At 42.0% G+C, this 14970-nt stretch overlaps 1 protein-coding gene across 1 annotated transcript in view; it reads left to right on the forward strand.

Annotated features, from left to right (window-relative positions):
* HEATR3 (HEAT repeat containing 3) overlaps positions 1–14742 on the forward strand; it is a 36088-nt gene extending 21346 nt beyond the window's left edge. The window contains exons 12-15 of the mRNA XM_052655957.1: positions 1001–1089; positions 6224–6367; positions 9771–9947; positions 14013–14742. Of these exons, the coding sequence (XP_052511917.1) occupies positions 1001–1089; positions 6224–6367; positions 9771–9947; positions 14013–14135 (533 nt within the window). The 3' untranslated portion in view covers positions 14136–14742. The remainder of the gene's footprint in view (positions 1–1000; positions 1090–6223; positions 6368–9770; positions 9948–14012) is intronic.
* The last annotated feature ends 228 nt before the right edge of the window (positions 14743–14970 follow it).

Below are 14970 nucleotides of genomic sequence, written 5' to 3' on the forward strand. Positions count from 1 at the left end.
TAGCTGGGGGCCTCTGTCGAAAGACTGAGAGGCAGAATCGTCTGAGGTCTGTCTGCTCACATGTCTGGTAGCACGGAGCTGTCAGCCAGAACACCCACAGGTGACCCCTTCATGTGACCTTAACGTAATGGCTAGTTTCCAAAAGCGAGAGCTGAGAGAGAGGAGAGAGCAAACACATGTGAATCAGGTGGGAGTCATGCCATCTACCACCCAGCCTGCCACTTTCTCATATTCTCTTGGTTGAAGAAGCCACAAAGTCCCACCCAGGTTCAAGGGGAGGGAAAATAGACTCCATGTCTTTGTGGGAAGTGGCAAGCTTCTGCAGAATCATGTAGAACTGGAAGTACTGTGGTGGCTGAGACATAACATATCTCATGCATCAGTCACTCTCCCTTCACACCGAAGCGGGGAGGGAGCCAGCTTACTGGTGGCCCTCACCCTGCTGTATGGCTTTGTTAGCATAATTGTTGATTGCTGTTGTGTTCTGTCCTGTATGATAAGAAGGGACAATAAGAAAAGAGTAAAACTGAACCAAAGTGGGAAGGGGAAGTTGGGTCAGTAAAAACCATGAAAGCCACTGAAAAGCAGAGAAGCATGGTGGCCTGGCCCTGCACTAGCTGTACTTCGCGGCTGAGCAGTGGGTTTGGGTTGCCAGGCAGCACTCTGATTTGAGTCTGCTCAGCTCAGTGATAGCGATCAGTGACAAGCTGACTTCCATCTACAATGGCCCACCCAGGTCTATTGTGTGCTAAAGTGTGAGTTAAGTGAAAATCCAGTATCTGCAAGTTGAAGACTGTCAGGATTATTTCACTTGTGGTCATCTTTCAAACTCAAATATTCAGTTCACAGTGGGATGTTCACTGGAAGTTTGGGCTTAAATATCAAGGTGTTTTTATTATAGTAGCATACATTAACATTTAACAATGCTTTGTTTTGACTTTTTCTAAAAACTCACTCTTCTAAGAAAAAGACAAATTTATGTTTCACTTTTGTGTTTTAGATTTTGCTAAGCACGTGGACTTTTTAGAAGCCATAAGTAGTGCCTTGAGGGCCCTTTTGCAAACAATGGCCTCCAAGAACATTCCTCAGGTAAGGTTTTAAAATTTTTTATATGAAGCTAGCAAAGATTCTGTATAATGGAGGCAAAATTTATTAATTTTTTGAAGCATTTCTATTAGAAGAGTAATGCATGTTCCTTGTAAAGTGAAAACAAAAGTACTTAAAGCGTAAACAGGGAAATCTTCTCCTTGTCGCCACTCTGCCGCCGGAGCATAGTTTTATCCATTTCTCTGGTTTTGGCTGTATCCGGTCTCGGCTGCGGTGTGTGGAATCATTTTCCTTGCGGCACAGGGGCTTCTATCTAGTTGGTGGTGCTCAGGCTCAGTAGTTGCCCCTCGGCACGAGGGAGCTTAGTTCCCCGACCAAGGATTGAACCTGACCCCCTGCCTCATTATAAGGTAGATTCTTAACCCTGGACCACCGGGGGAGTCCCCTATACAACTTTCTTTTTATTGATATGATGTATTTGACATGTATGTTGTATTTTCTCTGAAAGCCATTTGTCTTTTTTTGAAATACTGCATTATAGAAATTTTCAAGCATGCCCTCCAGATACTCCACAGTGACTTGTCTGCGCCTCTCTGATAGGTGCCTTTTTGTTTCTATTTTTTTACTTTCCACGAAGGAAAGTTTCAAACATCACGAAAAGCAGAGATAATAGTAGTTACCTGCAAGCATTATCACCTAGCGTCAACAAGTCATTCTTTGTTTTCTTTCTTTCTTTCTTGTTGGCCGTGCTGGTCTTCATGGCTGTGCACGGGCTTTCTTTCTTTCTTGTTGGCCGTGCTGGTCTTCATGGCTGTGCACGGGCTTTCTCGAGATGTGGCAGGTGAGGGCCATTCTGTAGTTGGGGTTCATGGGCTTCTTCTCATTGCGCTGGCTCTTCTTGTTGCACAGCATGAGTTCTAGGGCTCATAGGCTTCACTGGTTGCAGCATGTGAGCTCAGTAGTTGGGGCGCACGGGCTTAGTTGTCCCATGGCACGTAAAGCTTCCCAGACTAGTGATCCAGCCCATGTGCCCTGCCTTGGCAGGCAGATTCCTAACCATTGGACCCCCAGGGAAGTCCCATCTTGTTTTTGTTGTGTCTTTCATTTTCCCTACATTTTCGTTTTTGCTTCTTGGAATAGTTAAGGCAAATCATATTCTTCACCCATGAATGTTTTATTGTGTGCTTCATTATGTTGTCTGTGACAAAATGAACTTTTAAAAAACTTAACCACATTACCATTATCTCAAACCTCCAAATTAACAGATGTTTTAAAATTATCATTTAATATGCAGTCTGAGTTCACTTTTCCCTGATTGCTTTAAAAATGTCTCTCTCTCTTTTTTTTAATGGTTTGTTCAAATCAGCATCTAAGCAGGATCCATGTATTGTTCTTAGTTGATATTTTGGTCTCTTAAGTGTGTATTTTTTTATAATTCATATACCATACAGTTCTCCCATTTAAAGTATGTAATTTAGTAACTTTTAGTACTGGACAAGGAAATGTCAACCCACTCCACTATTCTTGCCTGGGAAAGCCCATGGACAGAAGAGCCTGGTGGGCTATAATCCATGAGATCGCAAAGAGTCAGACACAACTGAGCAACTAGAGGACAATTTTTCGCATGTTGACAGATTCTGAAATCTCTGAATCTATAACATCTCCCCTACCTGCCCACCTTTCCTCATACTATCTTTCCATTGAGTAAGTTATCATTTATCCTAAAGAATTTCCCCCTTTCTCAGATGTGGCTGGCGAAATAATGTTATTTAACAGGTCCATCTGTCTTCCATATTTCCTACAAATTGAGGGGTACGTCTAGAGCCTTACTTAGATTCAGGATCAGAGGTTTTAGACAAAAATAATTCGTAGTGGTGTATGTATGTTTTATTTTTATATCACAAGTGATACACTGTTGTAAAATAATGATGTTAAAATCTTAATATCCATAGATTCACTTGTAGCAACGAGTGATTATTATATAGAACCATTATTTCATCAGGGTTTGCAAGATAAAGATACCCTAATTTTGTTGTTCCTTTTACATTTATTAGCTTGATTCTTCCATAAGTAAGAACTTCTTATTTCATCAATTTTTGGTCACTTTGGAGTACACTTCATACCAAAAAAGGCAGGGTATGGTTCTCTCTCCCCACCCGACCCTTTTTCCCAGAAAATGAGCTGGTGTCCTGCTACTGCTGCTGTTGCCGCTGCTAAGCCGCGTCAGTCATATCCGACTCTGTGGGACCCCATAGATGGCAGCCCACCAGGTCTTCCGTCCCTGGGATTCTCCAGGCAAGAACACTGGAGTGGGTTACCATTTCCTTCTCCAGTGCATGAAAGTGAAAAGTGAAAGTGAAGTCACTCAATTGTGTCCGACTCTTAGCAACCCCATGGACTGTAGCCCACCAGGCTCCTCCATCCATGGGATTCTCCAGACAAGAGTACTGGAGTGGGGTGCCATCGCCTTCTCTGGAGTTGGTGTCCTAGCAGTCTCTAAAAATGATCAGTGAATTTTTTTTTTAAAGTATCATTATGAACTCATTATTATTTACTTCATAGTATGGCATATAGTTAGTATTTTCAGAGTAATGCTGTTATTACTAACAGTAACACTACTGGATGCAGTGTAAGATTTCTCCGTGATTCTTTTTGTCCTTAGGAAGAAAAATCCCTCTAGGACTGTACAGATTACTATGCTTTAAAGTTGCTTTGAACAAATTTTCTTGTGTGGTTTGTTATAAAGTTAGCTTCAGTTTCAGCTTTTTTTAAAAGCATTTTTTGTTTGATTGCTCGAATTTTTCTTTTTTAATTAAATAAATTTTTTACCCAGTTTCAGAGTTAAAACTAAAGCAGGATATATTCAAGGGAAAATATGGTGTATACATACATTGAAAAATTATTCGGTTCTAAAGAGGACTGAAATTTTGGTACACATTACTGCATGGATGAACCGTGAAGACATTATGCTAAGTGAAATAACCAGACACAAAAGGACAAATATTATAAGAATCCTCTATAAGGAACCTAGAATAATTAAATTCTTAAGGACAGAAAGTAGAAGAGTAGTTACCAGGGGCTCAGAGAGATATAGTTTAATAGGTTCAGGGTTGCAGTATGGGATGATGAAAAAGTCCTGGGGATGGATGGGTGGTGATAGTTGCTTAGACACCAATGTGAATGTACTTCCTGCCACTGAACTATACATTTTTAAATGGTTGAAATGGTAAGTTTTATGTATATTTTATATGCACAGACACACAAATATATGTAGAGGGATGTCTAGTTTCTGTCCGCTTGCCCCTGTTCCTTCCTTTGTGCCATTGGTAATCATCCTTATTGATTTTTTTATTTATCATTCTGTTCTTTTTCAGAAAACATAAGCAAAATATGTATGTATTTGTATTTCACCCTTTTTCTTATAAGGATGCTTCTGCACTTTGCTTTTCTCTCTTATTAGTCACCATAGTATGTCGACATGTTTCTCATTTCTTTTTTACAGCTTGATAGCCCTCCATTGTGTACATATTCCATATTTATTCGCCGTGTTTGCATTGCTGGATTTTTAGTTCTTTCCATCTTTTGCTATTACAAGTAGAACCACAACGAGTAGCACTTTACCGAAGTTCTGTTCTGTTTTTGCCATTATGTCTTTGTGGCCGATTTCTAGAGGTGGGCCTGCAGCTCAGAGAACAGATAGGTCAGTAGCTCTGCTCTAGGCATTGCTCTTGTCCCCCTCACAAGTCTGAGCCATTTCGAATCTCCACCAGCATTGTTTGAGAGTGCCTGTATTGTCACACCCTCACCAGAAGACTATGTTGTCAAAATGTTGGATTTTTACTGGTTTGTTGGTGAGAAATTGTGTCTCAATTTTAATCTGCATTTCTTTTATTATGAGGAGTTTGGAGATCATTTCATGTCTTTCAAGGGCTTTTGCATTCTTTTTCTGTGACTTTGCTTGTCTTCGGCCAGCTTTGCTATTGAGTTGATGGTCTTTTTCATTTCTCTAATAAAGGGTAGATCCCAGGATTTCTCCCCCAGTTTACTGAAGCAGAGGCTCTGGGGAGGGGCCCAACCGTGTCTGCGTTTTAACAAGTTCTCCAGGCGATGGTCGTGTGCACTGATACTTGAGAATCACAGATCTAAACCACGCTCACTTCTTCCTTTCTGAAATCCTCCAGTTCTGAGTAACATGTCACTAGACCACACCACCTACCCCTCAGTTACAGTCACCCACCAGCCCCAGGGGCCACTCATTCCTTGAAGATTCCTACTGTTGGACCCTGTTGTTTGTTACTGGTCCCATATGATTCTGGGTGATTTCAGAATCCACGTGGATACTCTTCCCAGGAACCTGGCTTTGCAGTTCTTGGGCCTCCTTTCCTCCTATGGGCTGTCTTCCATCCTTCCTTCCTTAGTCATTGCATGGCCACGCCTCTAGAGCAGTGCTATCCAGACTTGGCCTTCTTTCAGAGTCTTAACAGAAAGTCGCTCATGTTTTACCGTTAAATATAGTCTATGATGTTGGCCTGTAATATATATCTTTAAATTGTATTCTTTTAATTTTTTTCCAGGAACAAAACTTTTGACCTTCAGTTTCTATGAAATGGAAAGTGACATTTGCACTCTAATGATACCTGCATCCATGAGTGCAAATCAGCTTAAGGCACTTCCCTGGTAGTCCAGGGTTAAAACTCCAGGCTTCCAATGCTGGGATCACGGGGCATGAGTTCAGCTCCTGGTTGAGGAATGAAGATCCCAGATGCCACATGCTGCATGGTGCGGCCAAAAATGAAGTCAAATCAGCTTAAAATAAAAGTTATCACTATGTGGTGGAAGCACTATGTAATTGAAAGCGTTTTACAATCTTTAATAATCTACCATAGCACACAAATCTCAAGAGTCAGCTCTTACCTTGTGTAGGTTCAGCCCATTTTTTACAGGCTCCCAGCCATGATAGAGTAAGTGGTGACAGTGACGTGAGCAGGCCTCATCCTAGTGCAGAATTAGTTGTTTTTAGGAGTGTTTAGAATATTTAATAACTTGCCCACCCATTGTTCTTGTCACTTGTAGAGTCGTGCCACCGGCACAAGAGATTCTCGCCAATCCCAAGGCATGTGCTATTGGAATTGGCCAAGTTTAACACGCTAAATACTCTCTCCTTCTCTTTCAACAGTGCATGACTCCTGACCAGCTGATGACACTGTGCACAGCAGGCATCCACAGTAGTAATGTGGGGGTGAGAGTGAACGTGGTCAGTATTTTAGGAATCACAGGCAGCGTCCTAGCCAAAGAAGATGGCACACTCGACACTCTCAAGGTAAAACACTGTGCTTCCAACCTGAACCATTAACTCACTAAAAATCGAAGGAGAGTGACTTGAAAATCACTCCCGTGGATTTCAAAATCCTCTGTGGATTTCATGAGATGAAATCATATCAAGAAATTGTTTATTAAGATACATTATGAAGTATACCCTTTGGTCTGCTCTTACTCCATGAGTCAGACTGAAGAGTCGAGTCTCATTTTGCTATTTAACTTTATTCTGGAGATGTTTTTCAAAAGTAAATTTGTCTTCAGTGGAAGGCCAAGGTTCAAAGTTGTTCAAGTTGACCCTGCTTTGACTGTTGCGTAAAATGTGTGCACATTATATTCCCCTGAGGATATAGAGCAATCCAATTTTCCCAGCACACCAGGCTGAAGTGCAGTCTGCACTTTGCCACCCAGTTCATCCTGAGACCACTCCGTAAATTTTAAGCGGCGACTCTGGTAGTGCCCGCACACAAGGAGCTCACTCAGCATGTTTGCTTCCAGCACTTGATCTAAGCAAGCTGCTCAGCAACTGCACTGCCAGAGGTACAGCCTAGTAACTAAAGGGACAGTAATAGTAAAGGTACCCTTCTTTGTGCTAACAGTAATTGCCGAAGCATGGATTACTGGCAGTGGGTAATAAGCTGGTTCTTATAAATTATTTCTTTTTTATATATAATTTTATTTATTATTTATTTTGGCTGTAGCGGGTCTTCGTTGCAGTGCACAGGCTTTCACTGTGGTGGCTGCTCTTGTGCGGAGCACAGGCTGTAGGGCTTGTGGGCTCAGTAGTCGCGGTGCACGGGCTCAGTAGCTGTGGTACACGGGCTTGGTTGCCCCAGGGCATGTGGGGTCTTCCCAGACGTGGGATTGAACCCACGTCTCCTGCACTGGCAGGCAGATTCTTTACCGCTGAGCCACCAGGGAAGCCCCTAAAGTACTTCTTAACTTGCTAAGAGCTTAACAGTGTGACTGGTATTTTTCAGAAGCCTGTTTCAAAACGATGATATGTGCACATCCAAACCATTTGAAAGTGAAATTTGCTCAGTCGTGTCTAACCCATTGTAACCCCATGGACTTGTATAGTCCATGGAATTTTCCCGGCCAGGATACTAGAGTGGGTAGCCTTTTCCTTCTCAGGGGGATCTTCCCAACCCAGGGTTCAAACCCAGGTCTCCTACATTGCAGGCAAATCCCGTACCAGTTGAGCCACCAGGCAGGCTAAGGCACATCACCCCTAAAATTCCAGTCCCCTAGGTCCACTCCAGAGAGGCAGCCACTGGTACCCATTCCTTGTGTGTCACTCCAGAGATTCTAATATGTAGACCCTAAGTGAGAGAGCACGGCTGTATCACTCTGTACATGTACATATATACCATTGAGCACATATAGGTGTAGTCACTTCCCACCCCTTAAGACTGTCAAGTCCAAGGCCTACTTTAGAGGAACCGCAGATTTTTCTCAGGCATAACGCAAGATTTCCAAAATGTGTTTATTTAGTCACATTTTCAAGCATGAAGAAAAGTAGAAAGTGCAGTGAATTTTGTATAGCCACCAAGCGTATTTAACAGTTACGAATTTTCTATCATTTGTACTTAAAGTACTTCCTCTGCTGAATGTGTTAAATTAATGACATCCTGGTATTGTGTCCCTATTATTCAGTATGCACGTCTTAAAAATAAAGACAGTTTTTTTGTATAGCCACCATTATTATGCCATACACAATTATTTCTTAATATGGCTAATACTTGGTCCATATTCAAATTCTTCAGTTGTTGCCAGGATAACTGTTTACAGATTGTCTGTTTAAAGCAGGGTCTAAGTCAGGTCTCCATGTTGTACTTGGTTTGGGGTCTTCAAAAAGACTCTGATGCTGGGAGGGATTGGGGGCAGGAGGAGAAGGGGACGACAGAGGCTGAGATGGCTGGATGGCATCACTGACTCGATGGACATGAGTTTGAGTGAACTCCGGGAGTTGGTGATGGACAGGGAGGCCTGGCATGCTGCGATTCATGGGGTTGCAGAAAGTTGGACACGACTGAGCGACTGAACTGAGCTGAAGTTGCTCTTCATTGAGAGCTTTGTCCCGCCTAGTACCTCCCGCACGCCGCCTCTTTCTCCCTCAGCTTCTGGGTCAGTTGGCTCCGAGTGTTCAGCCTTGTGGATTTGTCCTATTGCCTCCTGTGGTGGTAAGTTTGTTCCTTTATCTTCTGAATTTCCTGCAGAGTGGAGCTTAGATCTAAAGGCTAGGTTAGATTCAGGTTCAGCTCTTTCAGTAAGACTACTTCATAGGTGATGCTGAACGTTCCATGTTTGTAATAGGGTATTAAATTTATTTATTATTGATATTTTTGGCTGTGCTTAGTCTTCATTGGTGCGTGTGGCCTTTCTCTAGTTGCAGTGAGCGGGAGCAACTCTCCGTTTCATGGCACAGACTTCTGGTTGCAGGGGCTTCCCTTGTTGCACAGCGCGGGCTCTTGGGTGCTCGGCCTTCAGTAGCTGTGGCTCCTGGGCTCTGGAGCGCAGACTCAGCAGTTGTGGCGCACAGCCCTAACTGCTCCCCAGCTTGTCGCATCTTGCCAAACCAGGAACTGAACCTGTGTCCTCTGCTTTGGCAGGCGGATTCTCAACCACTGTACCACCAGAGAAGTCCCAATGGGATATTTAAATTTAAATACTCTGCTAGAGGTTTTCTTGACCACTTAAATTTAGATGAGAAAATGGAGGTCCAGAGTGAGTAGCAAGGTCCCAGAGTCACCCTGTTATTTACAGTCAAGCTGCATTTCAGACTCATTTTCACTCTCTCACCCATAATAACAGGTGTGCACGTTGCCCTTAAAGATGTAAACGGTGAAGCAAAACAACCAAAATAAAACAACCTTACTCTTGACCAGTTCTTTGCATTGGGAATAGTTTGTTCCTATAGCTAGCTAATCATAAAAAAAAAAAATGAGTGGATGTTAAAAATCATCACAGTGAAGCAAAATGAGATTGTATGTTCTTAATTTTTTTAATGTCTGAGTGTTTCTCATATAATTTAAAAAGCAGGGGTTTTTTTTGTTACTGATAATATTTATATGCATTTGACACCGTGGGAAAAGCCTTCTTGATAGAGATAGATAGAAGGGAAAATTTAATAATTTCCAGTGTCAGTCTATCGTATGTCATTTATGGATCTAAGTTCACTTTATTTACTAATATAAACTAAGGTTTTGAATTTATCTTGCTTACATTATACTTGGTATTTTTGTAAATATATGTCAAGTCTTTAGTCTTTTCGAAGTGTTAACTTTTCCCTAGCATTTGTATGTAAAACTTTATGCGCGAATTGTTGTCACATTTCGAGTTAGTACTTATTTTGAATACTGACTTAGAATATTGGACGATCCCTTGCTGTGTTTTCTTTTCTCCAGACCATCGGGTGCTTTCTGCTTGAGGTTGCCACCAAAGACCCCTGTCTTGTGGTAGCAGGGGAGGCCTTGGATGCCCTCTTTGACGTTTTTGCAGACGGCAAAGAAGCTGAAAGGGCCTCAGTTCAAATTAAATTGTTATCTACTCTGAAAGAATTCCAGCCAGTCTTCAAAATGAAGGTATGTAATGTTTTATTTGGCTTCCCTGGTGGCTCAGTGGTAGAGTCCACCTGCCAACGCAGGAGATGTGGGAAGATCCCCTGGAGAAGGAAATGGCAGCCCCACTCCAGTATTCTTGCCTGGGAAATCCCATGAACAGAGGAGCCCAGCAGGCTTCAGTCCGTGGGGTTGCAAAAGAGTCGGACACGACTTAGTGACTAAACAACCAGTGGTTTATTTAGAAATGCTGACGTCTCCGCATTCTGTGGGACAAGGGCGTGTGTGGTTCCCTGCTTGCAATCTTGGTGATTCATATAGCACTTCGTCCCCAGTTCTGTGTAAATGCTTGTTGGCTGAGTCAGGGCGACGGAGCCCTTTCTGTTGAATCACTGTGACTTGAGCCAAAATGGTGTGGACAAGTTCCTCTCTCTGCGGCGGTTTAGCAGTGTTAACAGTGCTTATGTGTAAGCACTACAGTCCGGCCTGCAAAGCACTTTCAGAGACAGTGTTAAATTTATTTTATATCATGTAATGCATTGTAGGCTGACTTCATTTATTTCTCTTTGGTCCTCTGAAAAAAAAAAGGCCAACAAACTCTCAGCTGGTCTGTAATGGAGAATGCAGCTACTTTCATTTGCCTTTTTATCGATCGATCGATTGATTCATCAGAAGCATCAAAGCTAACTTTGAGTCAAAAAGATAATTTTAAATGTTTTGGTGTTTGGGGGAAAGCAATGAGAAATTTTAAAAACAGGCCTTTGATCACATATTCACAAATTTAAGTTGGCCAATTCTCCTGTTATTTAAATCCATATATTTCATTTTGAGAAATAAAAATATTTGTATTTTTTGACTTTACATTTTGAATTTAACTTTTGCCTTTAATTCTCTGTCAGGAAAGTAGAGGTTTTAATGGAAAATTAGCTTACTTGTGTTGCTTTCCAATGTCTATTTCTTTTCTCTAACAAGCGTCAAAGGCAGAATTCAATTCCCATAGGCAGATCTCTGTGACAAGTTTTTAGGTAAAATGATTGTATGTCTAGAAATACAAACTTTTTGAATTTTTTAAGGTGTCAGTGTTTGTTTAGGAACGTTAATAACTGGTTCGTCTTGTAGCATTTTCATGTCTTGGCATCTCACATTTAAAAATATAGTCATATAGTGGCTGATTTTGAGTTAAGCGTCACTAGTAGGTGACTTTAGTCTTAAGGGGGGAAAATGAATCAGCTTGCTCTTAATTATGCTTTGTTTAAGCCTCTAGTTCTGTTTGTTTGGGTTTTGTTTTGTTTTGAGATATAATTAACATACTACAACATAGTGTTAGTTTTGAGTGTGCAGCATAATGTTTGGAGATGTATATATATTGGAAAATAATTACCACAATAAATTTAGTTAACATACATCACCACGTGTAGTGATAAATTTATTTTCTTGTAATGAAAACTTTTAAGATCCACTTTCTTAGTAACTTTCAAATGCGTAATACAGTGTTGATAACGGCAGTCACCTTGTATCACATCCTCAGAACTCACTCCTCTTACGCAGCTGATGTGTAAGACCCTGTGCAAGTGCACTTAAACACATGGATTTTTCTGTGGTAAACACTGCAGTGCCGTATGGTCTGCAGTTGGTTGGACCTGTGGCCAACACTGAGCTTGTACTTGGGTTTCCAACAAGGGGGTAGGGAGTTGGCACCGCTAACCCCTGCAGTGTTCAGGGGTCATCTGGAACTGAAAGTGTGTACCTTTTGACCACTTCCACCCATTTCACCCTCCCCACACCCGGGGGCGGGGGGTGGGTGTTTTTTGTTTGGGGTGGCTTTTTTTCTGTGTTTATTTTCGCTGCTTGGCGTCTTAGTTGGGTACACTGGACCTTCTGTCTTCGCTGTGGCGTGCAGGATCTTTAGTTGCAGCAGGTGGATCTAGCTCCCTGACCAGGGATCAAACCTGGGCCCCCTGCATTGGGAGCATGGAGTCTTAGCCACCGGACCTCCAAGCACATTCCCTCGGTGTTTATTTTTTAAGCAGTGAGAAGTTTTATTCCCACCTGTTCCCAACCTGCCTCATGGGTAACCAAACCGAATGGTGTTTCTCTGCACAAAGACAAATGTACTTTAGTATTTTTCCCCTTTATTATCCAACAGATAGCATAATATATTCACAGCCTTGTACTTTATGCACTTTTATTTTACACTGTCTGCTAGAGACATTTCTAAACCAGTACATGGAGGGTGTCCACATTGTTCTTAAAGGTCACAGGCCCTCTAAACTTCTGAAAAAGGAGTCTGAAGGGAAAGGAAAATATCTCCTGTCCTTGCAGCCCCTGGGAAAGCAGATGTGGTTGAGAGTCATCAGACTCTGCAGAAGCAAATGCTTAGAGAGCAGTTATGTCAACTGTGAACTAGGAGAATAACCCCTCATCTCCGGAACGCCCATTGTTCTGATTGATTTGCCTACCTAGTATGCATGGCAGCGATAGCGCTATTTAACCGAGTGTTCTTCTTTTCTCAAAGCTATAAAGCCCTGATGAAGTATCTTTGTTAGCCAGAATGGCAGCATGCAGTTGTTTATATGAATGTCCTTTGTAAATGAAACCATAGTTGCATTAAAGGCTGTTTGGTTTATATTTAGCCCCAAATTGTATTTAAACACAGCATAATGCATTTTACTGAAAAACTTCTCTAGAGCAGACATCCTCAAAAGTGCCCTGTATCAGCAGTGCCAGCATCACTTGGTAACTTGTTGTAAATGCAAATTCTCAGGCCTAACTCCAGACCTATCAGAAACTATGTGGACCGGCCTTGTTCAGTCACTCAGTCGCATCCAACTCTTTGTAACCCCATGGACTGCAGCATGCTAGGCTTCATTGTCCTTCCCTATCTCCTTGAATTTGCCTAAATTAATGTCCATTAAATTGGTGATGCCATCCAACCATCTCATCCTTTGTGGTCCCCTTCTCCTCCTGTCCTCTCTTTCCCAGCATCAGGGTCTTTTACAATGAGTTGGCTCTTTGCATCAGGTAACCAAAGTATTGGAGCTTTAGCAATCTTTTTAAAATAAGCCTTCCAAATGGACTTGCCTGGTAGCTCAGCTAGTAAAGAATCTGACTGCAATGTAGGAGATCCCGGTTTGATTCCTGGGTCGGGAATATACCCTGGAGAAGGGTTAGGCTACCCGCTCCAGTATTTTGGGGGGCTTCCCTGGTAGCTCAGCTGGTAAAGAATCCACCTGCAATGCAGGAGACCTGGGTTCGATCCCTGGGATGTGAAGATCCCCTGGAGAAGGGAACGGCTACCCATTCCAGTAGTCTGGCCTGTATAGTCCGTGGGATTGCAAAGAGTCGGACATGACTGAGCAACTTTGACTGTGACTTTTCCAAATGCTAAAATTTGAGAACCACTGCTCAAGATTAGAGGTGAGGGTATAGTCCGTGGGATTGCAAAGAGTCGGACATGACTGAGCAACTTTGACTGTGACTTTTCCAAATGCTAAAATTTGAGAACCACTGCTCAAGATTAGAGGTGAGGGTTGGTTCATATACCATAATACTCATTCTTTTTAAAGTCTACTATTCAGTTTTTCTTATAAGTATCATTTAAAAGGTGCACAGGATTTCCCTGGTGGTCCAGTGGTTAAGAATCCACTTGCCCGTGCAGGGGCCACGGGTTCAATCCCTGGTCCGGGAAGATCCCACATGCCAAGAGGCAGCTAAGTCCATGCACCACCACGACTGACTCCACTCACTGGAGTTACTGAAGCCTGTGCACCCTAGAGCCTGTGCTCTGCAGAAAGAAAAGCCACCACCGCGGGAAGACCGTGGCCCTGCTCGCTCCAGCTAGAGAAAGCCTGCGCACATCAGCGAAGACCCGGCACAGCCAGAAATCAGTAAAAAATGAAGAAAAGGTGCATGATCTAATTTATCTTTGTTACAGCTCACATACTGTGTTCCATCACCTTGGAAGTGAAAATGTTCCACCAATTTCTGGCAACCGTTTGTTCTAAAAATAAATACACCCCAAATTAAATGCTTTCTTATTTAAAGGCGTTAGTGGTAGATACCAAATCTCATATGATATTTTTTTGGCAGATGCGAAAAGAAGGGAGAACTAAATACAGTCCAGATCAGCTGTGTGTTCTTGACAACGTGAAGATGAATTTGAGAAGATTTGTTGCTTATCAAGAAACTGTTGAGAAAAGACTGACTACTTGAACCATTGAAAGAGACCAGTCCTCACCCCAGAGTTCTCAACACTGAAGAATACTAGAGGGTTTCCTTTTAGGGTGTTTTTTCTGAAAGTCATTTTCTTTTTAGTGACTTGGTGTTCTGTGTATTCATTTGAAGTTGATAAAAGCTCCAGGATGTGTCAGAGACTCCTTTTAAGCTCTGGGATCTGTGTGGCATTGCTGGCGCTCTCAGGCTTCCAGCATGTTTCAATCACTGGAAACCCAAAGGTGGGAAACACAGTGAATCTCAGGTGCTTCTTCATGAGCAGGGAGACACTGCCAAACAATCACGTTCCCTTGGATTTTGCAAAAGAAAATCCAGAGCATAACGTGGATGCTCTTTTAAGCCAGTGTCATTTTATAATAACTAAATATTTAACTGAAATATGAAAACACGCTCTATAACTTTTTCTGGTATGAGATCTATCAATTATGCGTACCTTTCATGACGAGGGGAATGAGTTGGATTCATACTCCACTATTTAGTAGACTATACTCCTCACGAATGAGGCCATCATCACCCTCTGTATGAAAGGATCTGATCCGTTGATTTGTAACATCACTCCTTATTTAATTTGAAATGCAATCAAAATTGGGAGAATATGTTTTTTAATAAATAATTTTTAAATTGAAAGCTTTGTGTCTTGCAAAATCTTTTTTAAAATGCCAGATAATCCTGTTCCTGGGTGTCTGCTTGCTAATGGATTTTGCTTTGAATATATGTGTGCTATTAAAAACAAGGTTTATGAAGGGAGGTGGGATGAATTGGGAGATTAGGACTGCCATATCCACTCTTGATAGTATGCATAAAATAACTCATG

This window comes from Budorcas taxicolor, chromosome 18, assembly GCF_023091745.1.
Source record: "Budorcas taxicolor isolate Tak-1 chromosome 18, Takin1.1, whole genome shotgun sequence".
Taxonomy (NCBI): Eukaryota; Metazoa; Chordata; class Mammalia; order Artiodactyla; family Bovidae; genus Budorcas; species Budorcas taxicolor.